This window comes from Lepidothrix coronata, unplaced genomic scaffold (assembly GCF_001604755.1).
Source record: "Lepidothrix coronata isolate B3197 unplaced genomic scaffold, Lepidothrix_coronata-1.0 Scaffold130, whole genome shotgun sequence".
NCBI classification, from domain to species: Eukaryota; Metazoa; Chordata; class Aves; order Passeriformes; family Pipridae; genus Lepidothrix; species Lepidothrix coronata.
In genome coordinates this window covers 582,701-608,296 of record NW_016690310.1, presented here as the reverse complement: position 1 = coordinate 608,296, position 25,596 = coordinate 582,701, and the positions used below count along the sequence as shown (strand labels likewise).

The window sequence follows — 25,596 nt, the reverse complement described above, 5'->3', positions numbered from 1 at the left end:
TATTCCCCTTTTGTGTATCTGTCTCATATGTAAAATATATATATATATTTGCTATAGCTTTGGCTGTTTTGGTTCTTTCTTTTCTCTTCCCCTTCTGGGAAACGGGTCCTTGTTGTCGGGTTTCGGGGGCTTGGCGGGAAGCCAGCTCGAAACTTGCACAAAGAAATATTTTTCCATTTTTTTCTTTTTACAGAACTGTGAATTCTTATGATTATTGCAAAGAAACTTATTTTATATATGCCTAATTTTTCAGAATTTGAACACATCTGTCCAATATAAGTTAATTCAGTTTATAATTAAATTAAAAGAACAATCTCTGTGGGATTTGATCTGCAGAACAAAGATTTAGTGGCTCTGCTGTAAATTAGGATTTTCTACTGCTAGAGGATACCCTGGTCGTTCTCCACCTGAATTGCTTCTCCATCATCTTCAACAAGAGGGACAGCCTTAGCACCACAGTTTGGCAGAGATTCAGGCAAAAGGAGGGAAAAAACAAAAAAATTAAAAAACAGCTCCCTTTTAGACATGTAATTCAGCCTCTTCCATAGGCAGTGCACCCTCCTGCCTCAAGAAGGCTGAGCTGCAACCACTGCTACAACCAGAGCAGCTCGTTCACCCCAAGGCACAGGACCAGGAATCACACTGCTGTCAGATCTCTGGAACTGTAGTTTTGGCAACATTACTGGAAAGCAGCTTTGTGACTGCTGACAAACTGGGAGACACCCACACAATACCTTCTGCAATCAAAGTACCAGCGACTTCCTACAGCAGCAGTTTGGGACCACAAAATTGTCTAAGAGTAATGTTAATTAGCACATGTCAAAACAGATGGACACGAGGAGTGTAGCTCCTCAGAGATTTCAAGCAAATATTGTTTCTCATATTTTCAATACTCCAGTTTGAGAAATGTAAAAAATTTTTTCTGTCACCAGATAAAACCTGTTCTTGAAACTATTAAGTCAAGTCCAGCCTCCAATCACTACCACCAATAAAAGTCACACCCTTAAGATGACACATCCAGGTAAGGAGGCAGCTTACTTTTGAAAAAAAATATTATTGCCACTTCTATTACTTTGTTGTGTATTATGCTTGCATTTAAAAAAAACATCTATGGCTAAAGCTACTGTGTACAAGGATCACTAAAAGTTAAAAGATTATGTTAGAACTTTTCCAAGAGCAAAGTGGAATTTTGCCCGATGAATCAAGAGCAATGTGGAGTTTTCCGCAAACCCTCATTCCACTGAATGCTATTGGGAATAATCAAGAATATCATTGACAAGTTGACTGTGAAATGATTGAACAGCTCATCATCTACAACCATAAACCTCCACAGACAAGTAGACCCCACCCAAAAAGCTGCACATATGTCAAAGCATTTCCCACAGTTGTAGCTTATTATTCAATGAGTCTAAAATAATTACAAAATACAAAGTGATTACAGTTATTAAATGAGCCTAAAATAATAACAACAAGGTTTAATTAACTGGTTGGATATCAAAATTCAGCATCTAACCAAAAATGCACTTTCTGAGATGAATGATGAAATGTTTCTCAAGTGACTTGAGTTTGATCTGTCCTTATCTCCTTGAGGATACTCCTCAAGCTCTTTGCTATTCCTTCCCCCTCTGTTGCCTCTAAGGAGGTACATTACTCAAATGATATATGTTGGAATACATCCAAAACCATATGGATATAGTGGATAACCAGACAAGTATGATAAGCTAAAGCCAGCTTGTTGAAGATGAAATGCTGACATCATTCTGCACATTCATCATCACACCAGCTCTCAGGTTTTCTGCTCAGGATTTGGTTCTTTGATTTACTTTTTTTTTTTAACTGGAAGACATTCTAGAAATAGACATTTTGATGACTTCACTTTTTTTTTTTTTTTTAGAGTGGTAAATCTTAAAGGAAAAATGTCCAGCTAACTTAAATTAGGTAGGAGGAAATAACTTAATATTTAATCTTAAAGACAAATCTACTGATTTAAATAGTTATGCTCAATCCACCACCATCTTGCAAAGAAATGCAGGTCAATCATGGAAGTACCAATATTTCTACTTTTCAGTGGAAAAGTGAAGGCGTCAGGAAAATTTGGAGACTATCAAGAACTAACAGGGCAGAAATTAAGGGAACATTTGAGTCTAAACAACTATTTCCTTTCATTTAAACATCTTCACAGAGTCATAAAAGCATTAGCCATATGCAAATATAAACAACAATAAACCTATTAGGAATAACTGATTTGGTTTTAGTTAATTTTTTACAGATTATTAATAAATCCAGAAGGATGAAGAATTCTTACATGGAAAGAAACTATCCCACTATCCCAGGGAAAAAGCCTTTCAAACTCACTATGAAATTTATGTAGAAATTATGACTCTGATGCAATGTGTCCTCAGTTTTTCTGAATGAGCTGAAAGTATCACAGAGCTACAAGAATTCACATTACCACATAAAATTTTTAATTATATTCCTGTAGACCATATGCAACCAGGAAAGGGAATGGAAAGCAGTCCTTAATCCAGAGCAATTTTTAATCTTAAATTTCATGTGAGCTAGCCTAATTCTCCATAGAAATTAAATACTATCAAGTTACAGATTTGCATCACAGAGTTAAACCAGAGCAGAGTACACAGACCCTCTTCATTCAAAAGAAATGCCTTTTTTTGTTCAACTTCAGGATGTTTCTGTGAAGCTTTAATTTACTTGAATGAAAGCATTTTAAATCATTTTTATGAAACTGTATTAGGAATCACTTTTATCAAACTTGGTTTTATTTTAATGGTGAATCTCTTTACGTAAAAAATCTTTAAAGAGCCTTAAGGTTTTTCAGTGAGGGGCCTTTAATGCCTGTCTCTACCCTTCAGCCAGTGCCACACACCAAACTCCGTGACAGGAAATGTTTTCATGGATATCAAGAGTTGGATTCTGCCACATATTTATTTAATTGTAGGGAATCATCTTTCTCCATCTTCTTCTGACCAATTATTCCTACTGAAAGCTGATTTTGGGCAATGCCAAAAATGCCTGCAAGAGCCTATTTGGCTCGTCCAGGTATGTGGGTGTGTATTTAATATGTTACAAACTGATTTATACTTAAAAAGCATCTACCATTCTTACACATTACCTACCAAATTTTCATTTTCAGAGCATATTTTGAAAACATTTCAGCTTTTTCCCCCATCTTCATTTTTTTTAGAAGAGTTACCTCCCTGAAATTATACTTGTCATCAGCCCTGTAGTCAAATCTCACATAGAACCAGATTTAACATCTTTGCAAAATCCTGGCTTAAACACGTGGAGCTTATTTGCAGTGCCTGTTAACAGTTTGCTTACCAATATCAGCTTCCCTGTGATTCTTGATATATTCAGCAAGCTCAAAATTTCCAGCTATTATAGCCACCTAAAGGATTGCAAAATAGGTACAATTAATATATTGCCATCACTTGTTAAGAAGGAAAATAAACATGTTATAGTATTGGAAAAAAACATCATGCAAATATATTTTCATTTCACAAAGTGGAGTAACTCTGTATTGCTTCTATTCTGCAACAAAATTGAGAAATTATATCTTAATCTATTTGTAAGAGCACTGCCAGTCCCCCAGCTCCCCATTTCCTAGGATTGCTGTGATGGTGGGAGGCTCAGGAGGCTGCTGGAAGAGCTGCTGCTTTTCATGTTGTGGCAGTCAAACCCAGCAGTGAACATTAAACACAGCATCCCCAAAACTCTGGGAGCTGTATGGATGTATGGGGAATGCTACAGGAGCAGGCTTGGAGAGACACACTGAAGATATTATTTCCCTTTAACTGCTCCTTCCTCACCACTTACCTGAACAATAAAAACAGGAGCTAAAATGCAAAGCACATGAGACAACTAGGGAAGAAGGACCAAGAACTATAAGTATCAGGTATCAGTAAGACACAAAAAAAAAAGACTGAGAGAAACTGGTAGTCATGCATGGGTTTAGGGTTTAAATCAAAACAAATTAAGTTCTAAAATCACAATTTTCTTTTTCATTTATTTCCTGGTTGTTGAACACAGATGTGTAACTATATATTTGGAATTCCTATCTAAATGCACTTAAAAAGAGAAACATCTCCACTGGGTGATTTGGTTATGCCATTGGTGTCTCCTCACATTTTCTTCTCCTGTTTTTAATCTGAATATTGTCTTTTCTGGCCCCATTTCGCAGCTATCAGATGCTGTCCCCCTATTGGGGGGGTTTCCTGGTGTATGTACAAGGCATTTGTAGGGCTGACCTTTCCCGTAGAAGCTTCTGCATCTGCAGGGTGCAGGTAAAAAAAAAGATATTAAAAAAAGCCTGCTTTGGGACTTTCCTGGATACAGGGCTATTGTCAGACATGAGAAATTAATGAAAGCTCAAGGAAATTCCTGAGCTGGTACCAAGAAAGATTTTCTGCTGGTTTGTGCCTCTCCACAAATCTCAGGGATAAAGAATCATGCAAAGAAAAATCTAAATGCCGGAATGGTCTTAGGGAGCTTTATGAAGTACAGTTAATGTTATATCTTTTAATGTAACAAGCATTAGATCTTATTTCTGTACTCAGCACAGGAAATTGAATGGAAAATTTTATTTACTAGCAATCAAAACAAACTAATGTGGAAATCTTTGAAAAATTGAGATTTTACACACAAGCAACAAGCTACAGGAAGAAAACCTTAACTATTATGTTGATAAGATTTTTCAAAGTTGCTTAAATTATAGGCTCAGAGCAGGCTTAAACCAGGGGTCATGACCATTACATCCACTTCACCTAAAAATCAAAGAATTACACATATAGAAAATATATGCACTTCTGTCATAGGTTTGAAAAGAGATGTTGGATTTTTTTCCCTAGAGTCCCATTTTTTTCCTCCTTTCCACCTCCCATCTGTTTATTCCGGGATGGGGAGAGTCAGGGAGGGGGTGGGTGATAGAGCGGAGCCGCACACTCTGGGCAGCGCAGGAGTGGGGGAAGGGGGAGGTTCCCTGCGAGCGCAGTTGTTGGGGGCATGGCTGGAGAGTCTTTTGGTCAGGAGTTTTTGGTTTGGTTGGCCGACCAGACAGAGTCGGGGGGGGGGGGCTGGTTTTGGCCATCTCCTTTTCTTTTCCTGAGAGGAATTTTTTTTTTCCCACGGGACACCTCGCAGAGAACAACTGAGAGAGAGAGAGAGAGACTGACCCATTTCAGAGGGGGGAGACCCAGAAGGGAAGTTACAGCCAGCAGAAGTGGCCCCAGTGCAGAGGAAGAAGTATAACGCCGAGTCAATATGCCCAGTTAATGAGGACTGGGAACCAGGGCCTTCACAGCCAGTGGAGGACCCAGAAACTGAGATCATTCCCAAATCCCTGTCATATGACCAGCTCTGCAATATGTGGAATGATGTTACTTGACGCCAAGACAAGCCCATTTTGACCTGGCTGATTGTGGAACCTTATGGGTGAGGGCTTGCCACTTGATAGCAATGAAGCAAGGTATTTGGGATCCCTGGCCCAGGATGTGGGTATCAAGCAAGCATTCGTGAGAGAGTCAAAGTCCCTTTCTCTCTGGGAGCGACTTCTAACAGGTGTGAGAGAGAAGTTTGTTTACAGAGGCTTCCTGCAGCAGCACCATTATGAGACGGCCTGGAAGACCATGGATGTGGGAGGCGTGTCTGGAGGCACGAGGATGTGCCGGGGCAGATGGGCCCGAGAGAACATGCACAGTCACATATAACTCTATTGGCTGAAGAAGTCACATGGTATTAAGAGATATAAAGAGCAAGAATTTCGAAATAAACTCTCTTTGATTACACCACCACGAGGAGCTGAATTATTCCTTGTTATATAAGGGCCTTGCCGTTACACATGGAGGAAGGTATCCAATGCCTGAGAGAAATGGCACTGTTAGAGACAATTTTGACAAGGATGGGCAACCCAGCCACAACCCCGATGACATCAGGTGTATATCATAGATGTGGTGGAGCCTTTCACAGGTACGGCTACCTATATACAACACTTTCTTGGCATCATTGCACTTTGAAGGAAACAGAGAGACAGTGGGCTCTGTAACGAATAAACTCAGGATGTACAACAGCATGGTCCACACCCTGTTATGGGCCCGTATTTCCACTATAGAGACAATGGCTGAGAGCCTCAAGGCACTGACTACAGAAGTACAAGATGAACAGAAGAAACTTAGAGAGGAGATGAAGGAAAACAGCTTCCACGTGGCACCAGTGCGAACCAGAGCCTCTGAAGTCAGAGCCAGATGCTCCCCAGTTAGAGAGAGCGGACAGACCCCACGAACCAAGATGTGGCATTTCCTAGTCCATCATGGAGAAGACATGAGACAGTGGGACAGAAACCTACCCGTGCCCTAGCAGCCCGAGGACAAGAGCTGAAGGAGAGAGAAAAAGGGAAGCCCATGAGAGTAAGTGCAGTACCGGTATCTCATGGACAAGGATCTGACCTGCTAGAAGGTTCCTCCCAACTGTTTTCACAGGGAAAGAGCTGTGATGGTCCCAGCCAAGACCAGTGTTAGAGGGGCCCTGCCTCTAGCCACGGAGGTGCACGGGAGAACTGTGTCTATTGGACTGTGTGGATCCAATGGCCTGGCACGTCAGACCCACAAGAATACCAGGCTTTGGTTGATACTGGTGCTCAGTGCACGTTAATGCCCTCAGGACATGTGGGACCAGAGACTATTTCCATTTCTGGGGTGACAGGAGGGTCTCAGGAGTTGACCGTGCTGGAAGCTGAGGTGAGCTTGACCGGGAAGGACTGGCAGAAACACCCCATTGTGACTGGTCCAGATGTCCCATGTATCCTGGGCACTGACTACCTCAGGAACAGATATTTCAAAGACCCCAAGGGACATAGATGGGTTTTTGGAATAGCTGCTGTGGAGACAGAGGTGGCTAAGCAGTTGAATTTGTTACCAGGTCTCTCAGAGAACCCTTCTGCTGTGGGATTGTTGAAGGTTGAGGAACAGCAAGTGCCAATTGCCACCACAATAGTGCATCGTCGGCAGTACCAAATAAACTGAGACTCTGTGATCCCCAACCATAAGATTATCCATGAGCTGGAGAGCCAAGGGATGGTCAGCAAGACCCACTCACCCTTCAACAGCCCCATCTGGCCTGTGCGTAACTCTGATGGAGAATGGAGAGTGATTGTGGACTATTGTGGCCTGAATGAAGCCACCCTGCTGCTGAGTGCTGCTGTTCCAGACCTGCACCCTTCCAGAACAGCACCCTGCTGTTCCTGCTGGAGCTCCAGTAGGAGCTGGAGTTCAAGGCAGCAAGGTGGTACACCACTATTGACATTGCAAATTAGCAGCAGAGTGTAGGCCACAGTTTGCTTTCACCTGGAGGGGTTGCAGTACACCTGGAACCAACTGCCCCAGGGGTAGAAACACAGGCCCACCATCTGCCACGGACTGATCCAGGCTGCACTAGAGAAGGGTGGAGCTCCAGAACACCTGCAGTACATTGACAACATCATCGTATGGGGGGACAGAGCAGAGGAGGTTTCTGAGAAAGGAAAGAAAATCATCCAGATTCTCCTGGGAGCTGGTTTTGCCATCAAAAAGAGTAAGGTCAAAGGACCTGTCCGAGAGATCCAGTTCCTGGGGGTGAAGTGGCAAGATGGATGTTATCAGATCCCGACAGAAGTCATTGATAAGATCACAGCAATGGCCCCACCGACCAGCAAGAAGGACACACAAGTTCGTCTGGGTGCCATAGGTTTCTGGAGGATGCACATCCCTGAGTACAGCCAAATCGAAAGCCCTCTCTATCTGGTAACCTGCAAGAAGAATGATTTCCATTGGGGCCCTGAACAGCAGCAAGCATTTGAACAGAATAAGCAGGAGATTGCCCATGCTGTGGCCCTTGGGCCAGTCAGGACAGGACCAGATGTGAAGAATGTACTCTATTCTGCAGCTGGGGATAATGGTCCTTCCTGGAGCCTCTGGCAAAAGGTGCCTGGTGAGACCCAAGGCCATCCACTTGGATTCTAGAGCCAAAGCTACAGAGGATCTGAAGCCAACTACACTCCAACAGAGAAGGAGATCCTAGCAGCTTATGAAGGAGTACAAGCTGCCTCAGAGGTGACCGGCACAGAAGAACAGCTCCTCCTGGCACCTCAATTACTGGTGCTGAGTTGGATGTTCAAGGGAAAAGCGGCCTCTACACATCAGGCCACTGATGCTACATGGAGTAAGTGGATTGCTCTGATCACGCAGCGTGCCCTTATTGGAAATCCGAATCACCCTGGGATCCTAGAAGTCATCACGAACTGGCCAGAAGGTGAGAATTTTGGTCTAGCGGATGAAGAAGAAGGAGAGCAGGTGGTACGGGCTGAGGAAGCCCCAGCATAAAATCAACTACCAGAAGAAGAAACACGGGCTATGCCCTCTTTAGTGATGGTTCCTGTCACATTGTAGGGATGAAACGTAAATGGAAAGCAGCTGTATGGAGCCCCATATGACAAGTTGCAGAAGCTACTGAAGGGGAAGGAGAATCGAGCCGATTCACAGAGCTCAAAGCTGTCCAGTTGGCATTGGACACTGCTGAACAAGACAAGTGGCCAAAGCTTTACCTCTACCCTGGCTCGTGGATGGTGGCCAATGCTCTGTGGGGGTGGTTGGATAGACGGAAGAAGGCCAATTGGAAACGCAGGGGCAAACCCATCTGGGCTGCTGATTACGTGGCAAGACATTGCTACCCAGATAGAGAAGCTGATTGTAAGAGTCCACCTCATAGATGCCCACGTGCCCAAAAATCAAGCCAATTAGGAGCATCGCAACAATGCAGACCAAGCTGCACAAGTCAAGGTGTCACAGGTGGGTCTGGACTGGCAGCACAAAGGAGAGTTGTTCCTAGCACAGTGGGCCCATGATGCCTCACGCCATCAGGCCAGAGAGGCCACTTATAGATGGGCATGAGACCGAGGGGTGGACTTAACCATGGACACTATTTCCCGGATTATCCATGATTGTGAGACATGCACTGCCATTAAACAGGCTAAGAGACTGAAGCCCCAGTGGTATGGTGGACATTGGAGTAAGTATAGATACGGGGAGGCCTGGCAGATTGATTCTATCACACCGCCACAAACCCCCCAAGGTAAGCGCTATGTGCTCACCGTGGTGGAAGCCACCACTGGATGGCTGGAGACACATCCAGTGACCCACACCACTGCCAGAAATACCATCCTGGGTCTTGAAAAGCAAGTCCTGTGGCGACATGATATCCCAGAGCGAACTGAGTCCCATTATCTGATCCAGCTTAGTTACCAGCTGGGCGAAGGAGCATGGCATTGAGTGGGTGTATCACATCCCATACCATGCAGCAGCCGTGGGGAAGGTTGAACAGTGTAATGAACTGTTGAAAGCCACCCTGAAGGTGTTGAGTGGAGGGACTTTCAAGCACTGGGATCAGCACCTAGCAAAGGCTACATGGTTAGTCAACAGCAGAGCCTCCGTCAATTGAACTGGCCCTGCCCAATCAGAGTCCCTTCACACCGCAGATGGAGACAAAGTCCCAGTAATTCACTTGAGAGGTATGTAGGTAAAACAGTTTGGATTAATCCTGCCTCGAGCAAAGGCAAACCCATTTTTGGCATTGTTTTTACTCAAGGATCAGGTAGCATGTGGTGCGTGATGCAGGAAGATGGAGAAACATGGTGTATACCTCAAGGGGACCTCATTTTTGGGTGAATTTCCCACAACACTGTGCCTGTATTTGTATGTAAGTATCTGTAATATGTATACATTTGGGGTAATGTATGTATGTATATGGTTGGAAAGTTTGAATCTGATATAGCATGTTAGGATGGAAAAAATTCAGGGGTGGATGATGTCATAGGTTTGAAAAGAGATGTTGGAATTATTTCCCTAGTGTCCCATTTTTTTCCTGCTTCCCACCCCCCCCCAACCTGTTTATTCTGGGATGGGGGAGAGTCAGAGAGGGGGTAGGTGATGGAGCAGAGCTGCATGCGCTGGGCAACACGGGAGTGGGGGAAGGAGGAGGTTCCCTGGGAGCGCAGTTGTCACCGGCAGGGCTGGAGAGTCTTTTGTTCAGAGGTTTTTGGTTTGGTTGGCCGACCGGGGGGGGGGGAAGAGGGGCCCAGTTTCGGCCGCCTCCTTTTCTTTTCCTGAGAGGAAGTGTTTTTTTCGACACGGGACACCTCGCAGAGAACGACTGAGAGAGACTGACCCATCTCAGAGCGAGGTATTCTGCCTTCAGAACTGCCTGTGGGAAAAAGGACTCTTCCATTGCTGGCTGTGAAGCCATCGGCTGCTGGCTGCTGCAGGCACTCGTGGCTGTGAGCAGCTGTTGAACTGCCGAGACAGTCCTGCCTTCCCCTTCCCTTCTCCCTGCCACCCTCACCCCCACAGCCCCAGGTTGCTGCAGGTTTCTCCCCCTCCCTGGGGAACTGTCACTTTGTTTCTTCTGAAAGTTTTTGATTGCACCATTTGTTGTTCATGCAGATTTTGTTAATAAAAAGCTGTTCTTTTCCTTTTCCACACTTCCACCTGAAGTTTCTTAATTTCTAAGTTGTAATCTTATTAAACTAAGACAATTTCTCATTCAGCACCAGATTATTTACAGTATGTCTCCTTCTGCCTTTAGTGAGCCTCATACTCTCTGCAGGGCTCAGAGTGAACTTTCCATGTATCCTACCACAACTGGAAGAAGTCCCATTGAAACACAGGATTATGATGATTGTTTGCATGGGTGCACTGCCTTAGAAAAAAAGAATTCACTGAACTACTTCTAAATCAAACTGCATGGGATTACCATGAATCCTTTTTTTCTGCATTCCTGGAAATCCTTGCAGAAGGACCCAGATTTAAACAAACAGTTTCGAACACAGCAATGTAATCTCTGATTTTAATTTTGGACTAAGCAAGTAACAATTGGTGTAAAGAGGGACAGACTGATTAAGTTTGGGTTATAAAGTCTACTGGCTAGTTAAAGTACAAGAAAGACTTGTATACAAGTATAATACAGTTTCAGAATAACTTTTTTAGATTACCACATGAAGTTTAAAACTAACAACTGAACACACCATTTATCATGTTCATACCCTGAATCCAGGTCTTCTTCCAATTTCTTTTTAATGTTTTTCAGGTTACATCTTTTTGCTTGGCAAATTGTTTCTTGTTCCATCAAAAATTTCTATCTAATGCAACGGGTAAATATAGTAATTTTGTTTTCATTTCAAGTGTATCTATTTCATGGCAAAAATTCCATTCCACATTTGTCTGTCACCTAGAAATTATACTCAATACACTTACATTTCTGTTCTACAATAATCCTGAGCAGCTATGACCATGGCTTGTGCAGTATAATGATTTTTGTCCTTTAAATAATTAACACACATATAATATCATGATACTTACTAGTAAAAATAATGTAATTATTTTTTCAATGCAATATTAACAGTAATTAAATACTTCACTTTGTGCACTTCTCAGTTGTGTTACCTCAAATGTTGATGGATTCCTGGGAGGAAAGCGCATTAGAATAAATCAATAACTGGTTCAGCTTAATCCTGCTACAGCTTTTAGACAACGTTTCTTCTCAGATATGTCACCAGACTCATGCATATCAAGATATCTGCAGAGATCAGATTATTGCCCTGACAAATTGTGGCTGCACCCCATCCTTGGAAGTTTCCAAAGCCAGGTTGGATGGGGCTTGGATCAACTTGGGCTAGTGGAAGGTGTCCCTGCCCACGGCAGGGGATTGGAACTGGATGGTCTTTAAAGTCCCTTCCAACCCAAACCATTCTGTGATTGTATGATTCTGTGATCAGGGAGGTCAGAGACAGGCAAGTTGGTGCACTGCTACCTCACCTCTGAAAATTACTGTTTTAACCACCACTAAGCCAACCTTCATTCCAGGAACTACTCCAGGAAGAAACTGCTTCTCAGCATGGTTAACATACCATATTCTGGTCCCCAGTCTCCTCTGCATAGCCCTGAAGTGTAACTCATGATTCTCCCTGACAAACAGCACGAGGAAAGCAAAAGCAGAGCTGTACAAATGCTCTGCCTTTATCTCCACATTCTGCAGCCTGGCTTGGTTCAAGTTCATAAAAGCAGAAAACCTGAGGTTTTCTCTACATTATAAGCAAACTATAATACCTCTCCTCGACATTACCCCTAATTAGCACATAAAATTCCAACAGGGAATTCAGCAGTGACAGGCAGCTTGTGAGACAGCAGCTATGCTACCCAAATGAAAGTTTTTGATATAGAGCAGATTTTAAACCTCAAGTATAAACATGCTCTTCAAGTGATAAACACATTTTATTACTTGTGGGGGAAAAAAAAAAAAGATATTTCCAGATAGTTAAGAGACAGCTTGACAGGGAATTGTTCCTGTGCTTGCCTCTGAATCAAGCACTGGATTCATCAAGGAACCATTTTTCCTCATTTTGATTCACTTCAATTGGCTAAAAACAGTATGTAAAATCCGAGCAGCAAAATGAAGGAAAAATATGTTAAGATCTAAAGAAAGCAAGAAAAAGCTAAAAAGTAGAAATATTCCTTGGCATGACATCAATGTACTTTGCCTGAATTTGATGGGTAAAGTGTGTGGGAGAAAGTGAAGTCAGAGAAAAATCGGAAAGACACAAAATTACATTCATTCAATTTGTACAGTTGCAAACTACAAAGCACAGCAACCACAGCCCCTTTTCCATCCAAATGTATCTTAAACTTATCCAAAGCTATAGTGTGTTCAAATAAAAATATGGGCATGAATGCATTGGGACAAGTGAAAGGCCTTCACAAGATCGAGGGCTTGAACCAAATTAAGGTGGCGTAAATTCTCCCCTTGATCAAGATGAAAATTAAATCAGAGACTAACTGAAGTTCTATATTTGCACTAAATTTCTTTGTACTTTAGAAAAAAGTAGTCATGTAGAATCTTGGCAGAAAATACTGGAGTTTGATTCTCTCCATGTTTCAGAATTTACATGGTTTTCAATAGCCATATTTTGCTTTTCAGGATGTTCTGCAGACAAGTGCTAGATTTAAAACTGAGAGGTTATGGCAGGAAAGAAGGTTTTGTTTGAGGTTTCTTTTGATCACAAGACATCTCCTCTTGGCAGTGAAAAAGTAGCACAGGCAGCAAAACTACAGTTAAAGTTTGTTTCCAATTCCAGTAGGAACTGGATTCCAATCATCAAAATGCATCACATGGGTGTTTATGGACATGAAATATCACCATGAAAGGCTGGAGGTAGCACTTTACAGCTAGAGGCTATCCACGGACTCTGTTATGCTGAAGCTTCAAAAACTGCAGCTTTTTTAAAATTGCATATACAGCAGTCTTGCCATAATTCAGGTTCTTTCATTCCTGCAGCAAATGTCCTTTCATTTCGTCCTTTTGACACTTATCTTACATCAAAAACCTGCATGTCCTTTGTCACGTTATTCTGCAAACCTGATATAACCTGTTTATGCATCTTATAAAAAAATCAAAAAATCACTCACATGCAATTTCCACTGAAACCTGCTGCTTTTTTTGCCCTGTTTTTAAGGGGTGTCTGTACTTTGCATCAGCTCCAGAATCAGAAAGACTTCACCTGCAGCTTCCCAGCACAGTGTCAATCAAAGCCCAGCAGAACAGCCTGACTAAGTAGTTCAAGCAAGTGCTTTTAAACCCAAACTAGGATCTTTCTCTGCTGCAGACATTTGATTGGGATCTCTGCCATATCCTCCTGTACAATACAGAGAGCAGAAATTATCTTGGGGTGGTGGGGGTTTTTTATCATCATTAGAGGCAATTTTGTGTGAATGACAGTAACCAAAGTGAATCATTTATCAGCTTCCTCCCAAGTTTAATTGACCTCACTAAGGCTGTTAACATGGGCACGTAATTATTATCAAATTACCTTTGATAACATACACGACTGTCTTCATAGTGTCACTGTGACAAAAAATGATGGAATCACTGAACCAGGTCACTGCTGAGACACATTGAGGGCTGTGAAGCACAAAGCAACGGGGTTAACAACTCACTGGGCAAGGCACAGGAGCGGAGACAGGAGCTGGATGTCACTGTCAGGGTGTGTAAAACAGAGCATGACTGCAAACTTTGTGTTCACACAGATATGTGCTCTGCCTTGGCACAAGCCAAGCTTGTCACAGTGCCCCAGCGTCTCACTCAATGTCTCACAGACAGATGTTTCCTTCAAACGATGCAACTGGTTGCAGTGCTTCACTCTCTGTCATGCCAGGCAGCACCAGATGCTCTGCTGCCAATTTAAGGGAAGAAGGGAAGGAGTTTAATTGACACTTGGTGAGTTGCTACGGATGGTAACTAAGGGACAGCTCAGCCGAGTAGAAACTTGAATGAATGAAGCATCTGCAAGGCTGAGACTGAGGGGAGCAGGAAGGACATGGGAGCATCCCAGGATTGCTAGTCCAGCATAGAGCACTGGACAGGGAATGACACCCCCAAAACTGGTGAGGCACCTGAAGAAGGGGTCTCTTTCTCCTGGCATAACATTATTCTCAAACCTGGCTTTCTGATATTCACATTCCCTCTGGATAGTCACTGTTTAAGTTGGCTTTCAGAAGTCAATTCAGAAATTAAACACCTGAGGCATCTGGTTAGTTCTGTTCTCCTGAATCTTATTCCCCGAAGACGTTTAGTTTAAATAATGTCAAATAAAACTACTTTGTGTGTAAACAGTGAAACCGGCCAGATGTCCCATTACAGGTCTCAGCGTGACAGTTTCTTGATGTTTTCAGACTCTGGATCAGAGATAAGTAGCACTGACTCACCGACTGAGCCTTCTAAATGCAGTTCTCAAGATATCAATTTACTTACATTCAAGTATTTACATTTTTTTTGATTAAGATTAATGCAGGGTTTTATTCCTTTCAGGAAACCAGAAATTATATATACACTTTACCTGGCACTAACCTTTCACAATTGATTTTTTCCTCCCCTTGAAACGTGTCACAGATTATATTAAATTAGAGCATGATCTTTGTAGCCTGTTAACAACTACAATTTTTAGAGCTTTATGGGTTAGTCCCTGAAAGGTAAAACCCAAGACTAAATTACATTATCACTCTTTGGAACAAACTGCTCCACCCAAGGAGAAACAACAGCAAAAAAGACAGGATTTGAAGTTGCCACCTCCTAAATCCAGGTAATGAACTTTGACAAACTTTATACATGGGACTGTGGAGAGTATCCCTTAGTTCATTTATGTTTCACTCGATCCAGGCTGCCGCACATGCTGAAATCTTAAACCAGGAGAGACCTAAAGCTCTGAAATGTGTTGCCCAAGTGGGGAGTGGAGGGAGCTGTTTGGGCTGCACAGCTGCAGCTGCATTTCACAGTAAGCACATAAATCAGCACCCTCCAAGTGCTTTCTCTCCCTCTTCCGAACAATTTCCCTTTCTGAGGAAATTGCATTTTATTATTCTTTCCTTCAGGACTGATGTGTTCACCCTTCCCTTGTCTCTGCTATGCAGGAGTGGTTATTAAATGATGGTTTTTTCAAGAGCTTGAAATGGCAACGAGTTCAGGTATGATGTTGTACATTAAAGGAGATAATTCCATCCTAGGACAAAATGTGATTTCAGTGAGTGGAAATGGAGTTGGACAGGAAGCTGAACATGAGCCAGCAGTGTGCCCAGGTGACCAAGAAGGCCAATGGTATCCTGGCCTGGATCAGGCACAGTGTGGCAGCAGGACCAGGGAGGTGATTCTTCCCCTGTACTCAGCGCTGGTGAGGCCACCCCTGGAGTGCTGGTGTCCAGTTCTGGGTCCCTCAGTTCAGGAAGGACATGGAGGTGTTGGAGTAGGTCCAGAGAAGAGCAATGAGGATGGTGAAGGGACTTGAGCACAAGTCCTGTGAGGAAAGGCTGAGGGAACTGGGGTTGTTTAGCTTGGAGAGGAGGAGGCTCAGGGGAGACCTCCTCACTCTCTACAACTCCCTGACAGGAGGGTGCAGCCAGGTGGGGGTTGGTCTCTTCTCCCAGGAACCAGCAGTAGGACAAGAGGGCTCAGTCTTAAGCTGTGCCAGGGGAGGTTTAGGTTGGCTATTAGGAAAAATTTTTTTAAAGAGAGTAATCAAACATTGGAATGGGCTGCCCAGGGAGGGGGTGGATTCACCATCCCTGGAGGTTTTTTAGATGAGACTGGATGTGGCATCAGTGCCATGGTCTGGAAACCATGGCAGGGTTGGGTCAAGAGTTGGACTTGATGATCTCGGAGGTCTTTTCCAACCTGGTTGATTCTGTGATTCTGTGACAGACAGGATACTCTGAGGTAAATCCACACTGTGCGTTCCCATCTTCAGTGGGAACTGCAAGAAATAAGAGATACAGCCCCACGAACAAGACTGTAACCATAAGACTCTCCAGAAATCACTTTCCACTTAAATCACAGACTTCTAAAATCATAAATCACTTCTTGTTCTACCGAGGACTATGTCATTATAACAGTGAAGAAACATCACTCCAGCAGCCACAGCCATTATGCAATAGGATTCACTATGAGCAGAGACATGTGAGGAATTAACACAAGGGAATTTAGAAGGAATGGTTGGGATCAATTCCTTAATTAAAAGACATCCAGAAAGGTTCCTCCATGTATCATAATTAGGATGTAGATTTTTAATATTAAAAATATACAAAGTGTTATAATTTTTAATAAGCATAAGTTTTCAGAAAAAAATCCTATCAACAATTCCTGCAATAGCTGCAATATCAATATGAAGAAGTGATAATCCAATATCAATCCAATAATCCCTAAACCATTCCATTATAACCACAACCTTTGGAGCTGGGTAATTTGATATGAAAATCCAATGGTGTTCCCTGTGCGGCAATGAAAAGGCAACACAGTCCAACTTATTTCTTTTCTACTGCGTCGTCTTGAAAGCAAAGCTGTTCCTAAAAAAAGGAAGATGTAAAGACTATTTGGAGTCTGTAAGCACTTTGAATTTTGTCACATTGTACCAGTCATCCACAAGGACATGAGAAAGTCAAAATTAGCTTGTTCCCAAAAAGCCTGACCGTACAGCACAAAGCACTGGGAGGTTCCATCCCTGATAAACAGTGACACAAAACCACCAAACGTGCTCTGCAGACTCACCAAAAAAAAAAAAAAATCTTAAATGTATGTGCATTAGTTGCTCTCATATAGAAGCAACATGCAGATTTTATAGCTCTCTTCAGTGGTACAGATGGAAAAGCAAGAAGCAATCTGTGTTCCGAATTTCTTTTCCATAGATGTGGGAGAAAAAATGTATTGATCAAACACTGATGGTTCCTTACGCAATTTCAGAGAGCTCCTACATAAAAGTATGTTTATTTATTCAAAAAATACTAGAACATATCTGGAACTCAGTTTCCTTAGGAAATTTCCTTTGTAATGCCTTAGCAAAATGTGACATTTTGGCAAACATTGTTCTGAGCTCAAATCACTACGTAAATTTCAGGTATTTTCCATTCGAGAAGAGGTTAAGAATTCAAAATGGGTCTCTTCCTGAACCAGCTGAGAAATCCTATACAATTACCACAGCCGCCTTGTAATCTAAAATAGAAATGCTGAATAATCGTGAATTCTCTGTTTTACTTTACAAAATCAAAGGGCAAAATATCATCCCACAGTTTTGTCGTTGATTACAGTGGATTTTTGACTTGGAGGCTACCACATTGTAAAACAAAATTCGCAGAAGTTTCTTGGTTCACCTCATTAAAAAAGAAAACCAAAACGCTTGATTAATACACTATTAATATTACTAATTCCCTCTCTTTATCTCACAGTGCTCCTGAATACTTACAATATGGATGACATGAAACATGACCTCAAGAAGATACATATGCTGACATTATGGATACATTTACATTTACACTCCCAAACTTCATTAAAAAACAATCAGTTTTGAAGTTGAGAAGTGATACATCTAATTAGAAATATGTCAGAAACAAATCACTATTTTGAGAAGTTTATAGTTGGGAAATATTTTGTATCTAATAAGATAATAATGTTTTTGCTGAAAATATAACAGAACTGAAAGGTTTTGTTTTATAAAATGAAATTAATTAATAAATTAAATTTTACCCATTTGAAGCTTTATTTCAGCTGTAACATTTTAAAGTTTCAGTAAAACTCACTGAAATAATATAAGATAGAATAAAAAAAAGCAATCAATTTTAATTTTTTTTTTTAAATAATATCCAGAAAAAAAATTATATTAATTGCAGAAGTAACCCACATTCTCCACCAGGACAACAAAATGCTGACAATTTTCCTAAATTACTGTATAGTAATGTTATGAAAGTATAAGTAAAAAATCATACTCAGCATTTTCCTACATCTTCTTTCCTGAAAAGAACTCTAACACTTTTAATTATATAATGTAACACAAGCTCAATATTATGCATTTTGAAAGGAACTGTGTATATTAATATATCTGATGTCCAGTAGATGGCAAAATACCAGCAACTGTCACCTTTAATCTTGCAACTTGATTAATTTAAACCCCAAAGTAATTTTTTTTCTTTTTTCTTTCCAATCTCCACTCTCTATTTCATTGGATAGCAGGATTAGCTTTACCTTTTGGATGTTTTCTGTACATTATCTGCTTGAAAGACAATTTCATCTTCATCAGTTCTCGATACAACAAAGCACAATAATGTTACTATCCTTTAAATAGTCCTTTGAAGATAGTTTCTTCCCCACTGAATTTTTTTTCTCCCAGAGCATGCTGCTGCTACTGTTCCCAAATTTGCCAGCACATGTTAGCATACTGTGTACTAAAATCTCTTAGCAACAATATCTTAGTGTCTAACATTTCCCTTCTTCCAACTATGATTCACAGAGCCATCTGTAGTCAGATATTGACATGCAGGGGCTTAAAATAGACACCTTGCATTTGCTCAACAACTAGTTTTAGCATCTGAAAATATAAATTATGGGGAAAGGGCCAATGTTTCTTTGAGGCTCATCATCCCCTTGATCATTTGAGCACTTTTTAAACAAAGGCTCACCATGAGCACTTCACCTTAGTATTAAGGTCAGAGGATTCACACTTCCCAGTCCTTTACATAAGCTCTCCAAGAAATCTCAATATCTTCCCTCCTGAGGACTACCTCATGCTGCTACTCAGACTATTTTTAATAGTAATCACAGACTAGGTTTTTAAACTGCAAGAATTGCTACAAGCAGCGCTAAGATCTAAGTGTTTTTCACACCCTTGGAGCCTCAGTCCGATGGGTGGGACAAGGTCAGTGTCTCAGCTGGGCAATGACACAGGGTCTTCTGCAGCAGCAGCCACTGCAGGGAATGCAAGAACATCCCACACTCTGGTCAGGGAATGAAAGAAAATTTACAACCACAGCCTCTCAAGCATTGCTTCTGCCTCCCAAAACTCTTACAAACCTTGCACTCAGAAAACAGAGCATCTTTTTTTCAGCTACAGCAAATTAACTATTAGTAGTAAAGACTTTGCATAATGCAAGTTATTCATTACAATGCAGTGTGCAATTTTGTACAACTTAAAAGAACAGTGCTAAAATCAGGAAATTTTAATTAAAAATAAACATATTCAGTAGAATACATTATATAGAATTACAGAATCACCTATTGCAGAATCACAGAATATTCTGAGTTGAAAGGGATCCACAAGATCATCAAGTCCAACTCTCAAGCGAATGGCATGTACAGGGGTAGAAAGAGTTGACAGTATGGCTTTGAAACCATCTTAAATGTGAGGAACGCACTTCCACCCCAGTGAAATTCAACAGGCTTTTTATCCACTTCAAAGGAACTGGGATTTTACCCTAAATAGTTTTCAGCAATTAATATTTTGAAAACAACCAAACACACAACAATGTGCAGCCAAATACAGCTAAGCATTATCAAAAAAGTACACCACAAGCAGAACAGGGGTGGCACATTTTCATTGCTAAAATGCTGGGTTTGCTTGCAAGAGATTTTACAGTCCCCATGGGTCTTCTGGAAAACACTCAGTAGCCATGAAATGGTGCCAGAGCTGGCGAGCTCAGTGAATTTGAGTTGAAATTAAGAGAAGGCAATGACACTGAATGACTTCCTTTTAGCCTCCTGCAGGGCTCTATGCTGGACTGACACTTTCATGAATGTACACAACTGCATTCTTAAAATTTAACTACTCTTATTCATGAATAACCCATGACGGGATACCTTCAGATTAAAGCAAACCTGCATGGACACCAAGATAAAAATGTTAACTCCTTTCTTCACAATATGGGAGCAAATCACTCCTAAATCATCTCACTCTCTAGGCCTTGAAATGCCAACTTAACTCCTAGGACAAAAGGATTCCTCATTATATAAGAACCAGCTTGACAGGAAGTGTTGAACTGAATATGGCAGGTCAAGTAAAGTTACCAAAAAACATGTCAGAAAGCAAAAAAAGGAACATGCAGGCAAATAACATTCCAGGCCCAACCTTGCTGCTTCATGATGTTCTTTTATTTCCTTCTGTTTCTTTAGATGAGAAATAACTCAGATTTTTAAGTTATCCTCCTTTGTACAGACTGTATTAGGCCTCCTCCATGTACTGGGAAATTTTGTGTTTCTATCTATTTTAAAAGTAGAGGAAAAAAAACCTTCCTTCTTTCTGCTTCTCTGCTAAAATGCAACCTAGCAAGTTATTCTCAAGCTAAATGTGTTTTTCTACACTTGTGTTTTAATAATTAAAATTAAAAAGAAAAAGCTAAGTGTGATACACACACAGATTTCCAATTACAGGCTCATTCCTTGGGAAAATCTAGCTCAGGCTGGAAAGAGCCATCCAAAGCCAGTTATTACATAATCCTTATTACTGCTACACGGGCAAGCAGCAATTTCAAAGGAGTATTTACTAAAAGCAGATAAAGCCAGGTTGCAGCATCAGATGAATCAGATAAGACACAGCCAGCAACAGAATTGACTTAATTTTCTTCAGCCCCTCCAATAATATGCTAAATCAAAAAGCCATGAAATGCAATCTTCTTCTACTGAACTCTCCTAGAAAAAGGCTGAGGACATGTACTATTTGCTGGATTGTGGTTTCCTTGACATTACAGTAAATGTAGGGCTATGCAGAAAGTTCAGCTCAAGTGTTTATGGGTCTGTGCTGCTGAAGGGGAAAAGCTCCCATCTCTCAAAGCAGCCTTCCCTCATGGAAAAGTCAAAATGTGCCACTTTAGCAGCTTCTTCCCCAAACACTCTCAGCAAAATGTCTTCCTACTCAAAGCCGGCAGTAGATACTGCCCACTAGTTCACAGCAAAAACTTTATGGGGTTTAATTTTGCAAACACTTAATAACACAGTGTTCCTTCAACTGCTACACCAAATGGCTGAAAATCCTTTTGGAAAGCTCTTAGGATAAAATGCATCAGGTTAATAAGATACCGTGATTATTTAACCTAATAATGGATTCATTCCAAACTCTGTGGGTTAACTATAATAAAACCTTTGGAAACAGTCTAGTAATAGTCAATGCTAATAACACACTCTGATGAAGATGGATATGGGATGGCAGCATATGCCAACTGCATGCCATGAATGCTCTCTCCAAGTGGCAGTGAAATAAGATGCTGAGTCTGTCCTAGAGGCACAGATCCTCCATTTTTATAAGCAACAAAAACTCACTTGGATATTTCCAGAAATTAATGCTCAACAGTCTGTGCAGTCATGCAAAAAGATGATCCCACCACACACATGAATGGTATTGATATCTCAGAATGACATTCTTTAAATTAAGATTACACAAATCTCCATTGCCTCTTGTATGAATGGTGTTACTATCTAAAATGACATGGTTTAAATTAAGATCATACAAATCTCTTGCAATTTCACCCATGACAACTGATCATGTCTCAATCACACACTAGCCTTTCTTACTTTGAGGCAGGAACTGGGAGTGACCCTTACAAATTAGTAAACTCAATTTGTTCCCTTTAACGACTTGATGTCAGTTGCTTCTGAACTTTCAGAAGCTTGGTGGAAACCCAGCAAATTGGCTCAGACACTGTTTCGTCCAGGGAAATTGTACTGCATGTGGGAGCACCTGAGGCATGAGAGCTGGACGTCCTTGAGTGAGTGGGGAGAGAAAAGGCAAAAGGGGGAATAAAAGGGTCCTGGAACACAACACAAGAGATCGTCTCATGAAGACTCCTCTATAAGGTGGTGAAAAAAAGGACAATCTGCAATAAGTATTTTTAGGATCTCCAAGTGGGGCAATATTTTGCTTTGCTCAATAAAAGATAATCATGTGATTTAATTCCTTTATGCTTTACCAAATTACTCCCATTTGGCTGCTTTTCTGAAAAAGGGTTAAGGCAAAGGTTAGGAGTGATGAGCCAGTGCTATGCAAACCATCACTGGGTCAAACTGAATGGATTTAACTCCCTTCTGGATCCATATGTATCTTTCTGCTCCTGTATCCTCTTCCCTTATCAAGTAAGAGTATCATAAAAGCCTCTTAGGCTGAGGTCTGACTTTTCAAAAGTACAATCAATATTAGTACAATCAGTATTAGTAGAAAGCATCTTTGCTGTCTCATGTTTTCAGAAAGAGTATGACATTGTGCTAGGCTACCTTCTAGTCACCATGTATATATATATATATATATATAAATATATATATAAATATTGACCCTTGGTGATTGTACTTCATGTGCCAGTAAAGAGAAGCATCTGCCTAAGAGTCTGTCAATACTTCTATATTGATAACAGCAAAAGATCTGCTGACACTTGAGGTCACTTCTAATTTACTATCAATGCACTTTCCTGTTGGAACATCTTGTATATTGGAACATCCCTGATATTCTCAGGAATATTTCATTTGCCAGCTCTTCCCCCAATACCCTAATGCTAATTTCCCCTAAAACCCAAACAGACACCACATCAGCACCACAAAGACTGATGCGTACCCAAGCTCCCGAGGCAAGGTATAAAATTCAAAAAAACCTGTTTTCTCAAAGGAGAACATGCGTTTCTCTGTATAAATAACACTTCAAGGTAAGGGATGAGAAACCATATCATAATTAATCATTGTTTATGTCTGGATATATCACCATAAGAGCCCTCTTTTTATTATTATTGTGTTAAGTATGTCTACATGCTCACATACATTTTTATTTTTAAAGGAAAAATCCATGGTTTGTACTGGGATATTCACTTGTATAGATTTTAAAAAGAAACCAACCAAAGTAAGCATGAATAAATTCCATTAGTTGACTCAAATCAGAACAAAAGCTGGAGAAAGCTTGAAGTCTGACTAAAGGCAGAATGCATCATGAGATCATAGTTGTTGTCAATAATACCCAATATTCAGTGATGCATCCTTCACACAGGTGCTTCAGGAGAGGAATTAGGAGGAAAATAAACACCTGGCAAAAACAAAGTCCTGGTGTAATTCATATGTTCCATTAACACAACAGTTACATAGTTTAACATCATGAGAGAAAGCATTGCTTTATATTTGTAAAGATGCTTTTTTGAGGCACGGAGTAGAGGTTTTTAGTTTTAAAATTAGCTTTCTTACCCTTCAAAAATAAGTAAGACAAAAACCACCTGAGAACAATTTCTTGTCCTTTGCCTGTAAATTTCATCAAAAAGATGGAAATGTAAAATTGCAAAAATCTAAATCAAAACTGGGGTATGGGAAGCCATTCCAGTGATATGCTGGATATTAAACAAGGCTGTTTTTTCACAGAGCACCAGCAGGGCTGGGAGCACTACACACACACCCAATTTGAGATAGCCCCATCCTTCCCAGTTTCCAAGTTCAAGGCTTCATCCCCACCATCATTACCCAGCTAAGACTCCCTTTTTTCACACAGTCCCAATATCCACAGTCCCCAATATCTTAATCTTATTCCCTTCTGCCCTTGATGACTAAAAATTTCCCTAAAACCATTTATCAACCTTCATCTTGCTCCATTCACTCTCCTTTTTTGGGCTTGGCCTCCCAGCCAGTCTTGTGTTGTCTCACCCATCTCCATGCTCCACACTGACTTATCCATTCCCAGTTGTGTTTGTCTATTCTCCCCCCAGGCCAGTTCAGCTTCCAAATCTGGAATCTGGAATCTGGTTAAATCCTTCCCAGTGCCAGGATTTAACAAGGAGATCACCGACAGAGTGCAGGGCAATTAAAGAAAACAAAAGCAAACACAACAACACAACACAACAGGGCAGATGGGACAAGGAGAGGTGGGTCAGCAGAGCTTTTCAGCAGGAGCAAAAACAACACATGTTTTCCCTCACCCAGACTCTGAAATAGCTGAATCATTTTAGTTTTTTCTGAACAATGTTGCCTGAGACACCAGGCACGGAACATTTAATCTCAAATGATTCAAATTCAGCAAAAATATGAGCAATTGAAAATAGATGTACAGCCAACACACTGAAAGGAACAATTCTACCTGCAGAAGACTGCTGCTCCTCCTGCCATCTATGTAATGTAAACACATTGATTTTCCATGCTGGTTTGGGACAGCAAAGGGCAATAATAAGGTACATCTGAGGTACAAATTACTCTCAGGTGCAATCCTGCCACTAAAAGATGTCACTAAATGCCACCTCAGTATAGTTCTGCATATTTTAACACATTTGCTTTAAAAACATTAATTATTAGTGCTATTCGCTAAAATAGTGCTCTGTAGCCCATATAAAAACATATGAATTATCATATAGAGCTGCTGCTCACTAAAAGAAAAAGGAAAAACATGGTAAATGAGGTGTAGGTTCATTTTAACTCAAAAACCAGAATTACAACAGCTCGTAAACACTGCAAAACTGAGATTGCTGAGTTACTGGATTAATGTTTGCCAGATAGAAAACAAATTTTTTTACGTTAGGAGCACATGAAATGTGTGGAAAACTAAGTAGCTATGGACAGTGATAGGATATTGTGGCTTTTCTGAAAGGATATTTGGGAAGGTTTTACTAATAAAATAACATGTAAGGTACTTAGATTACCCAGCCAAGATGGGATGGATAAGTGATTAATAAACAGAAATGGCAGTATAGTATAACCATATTGCACAGGTTTCATCTTACCTCTATTTAGGTAATCACCAAAACACACAGTACACAAAAAATTCTCACACTTGCACTGAGGATAGTGGTGCAGGAGTTGCTCTGATTTACTTGGAACATGAACAGGGAGGATGGAGGGAGGATGTTCACCCCACATCCATATAAATTTTATTAGCAGAGGGAAGACCATACAATAAAACAAACATACAGAAAAATTTCTGCTGAACCATTCTGCAAAATTTCAGCTGTGGGTAACATTAACTGATTACTGACTTAATGGACTCCAATATTCAGTCAGGATGAAACACATTCCTGCAGAGGCAGCTAACAAAACTTAGGTGCTTAAGTGGGAAATACAGACAAGCTTTTTTATGTCCTCTACACCTGGCAATGCCATTCCAACATGAACTCTGCCTTGAAAAGGCAAAATTTCAGCAAGATCCCAGGCAGAGATGAGTGCACAATGTGGGATCCCGGAACTAAGTGGCACAGAGTTCAGCCCACATTAGTCTTCCTTCCATATGATCCAGTATACCCATGCTTGTTT

At 41.0% G+C, this 25,596-nt stretch overlaps 1 protein-coding gene across 1 annotated transcript in view; it reads right to left on the bottom strand.

Moving 5' to 3' along the window:
- The window catches only part of SHANK2 (SH3 and multiple ankyrin repeat domains 2), a 330,841-nt gene that overhangs the window by 252,414 nt on the left and 52,831 nt on the right, over positions 1-25,596 (bottom strand). Inside the window, exon 11 of the mRNA XM_017826777.1 lies at positions 3,340-3,406. Coding sequence (XP_017682266.1) covers positions 3,340-3,406 — 67 coding nt within the window. The remainder of the gene's footprint in view (positions 1-3,339; positions 3,407-25,596) is intronic.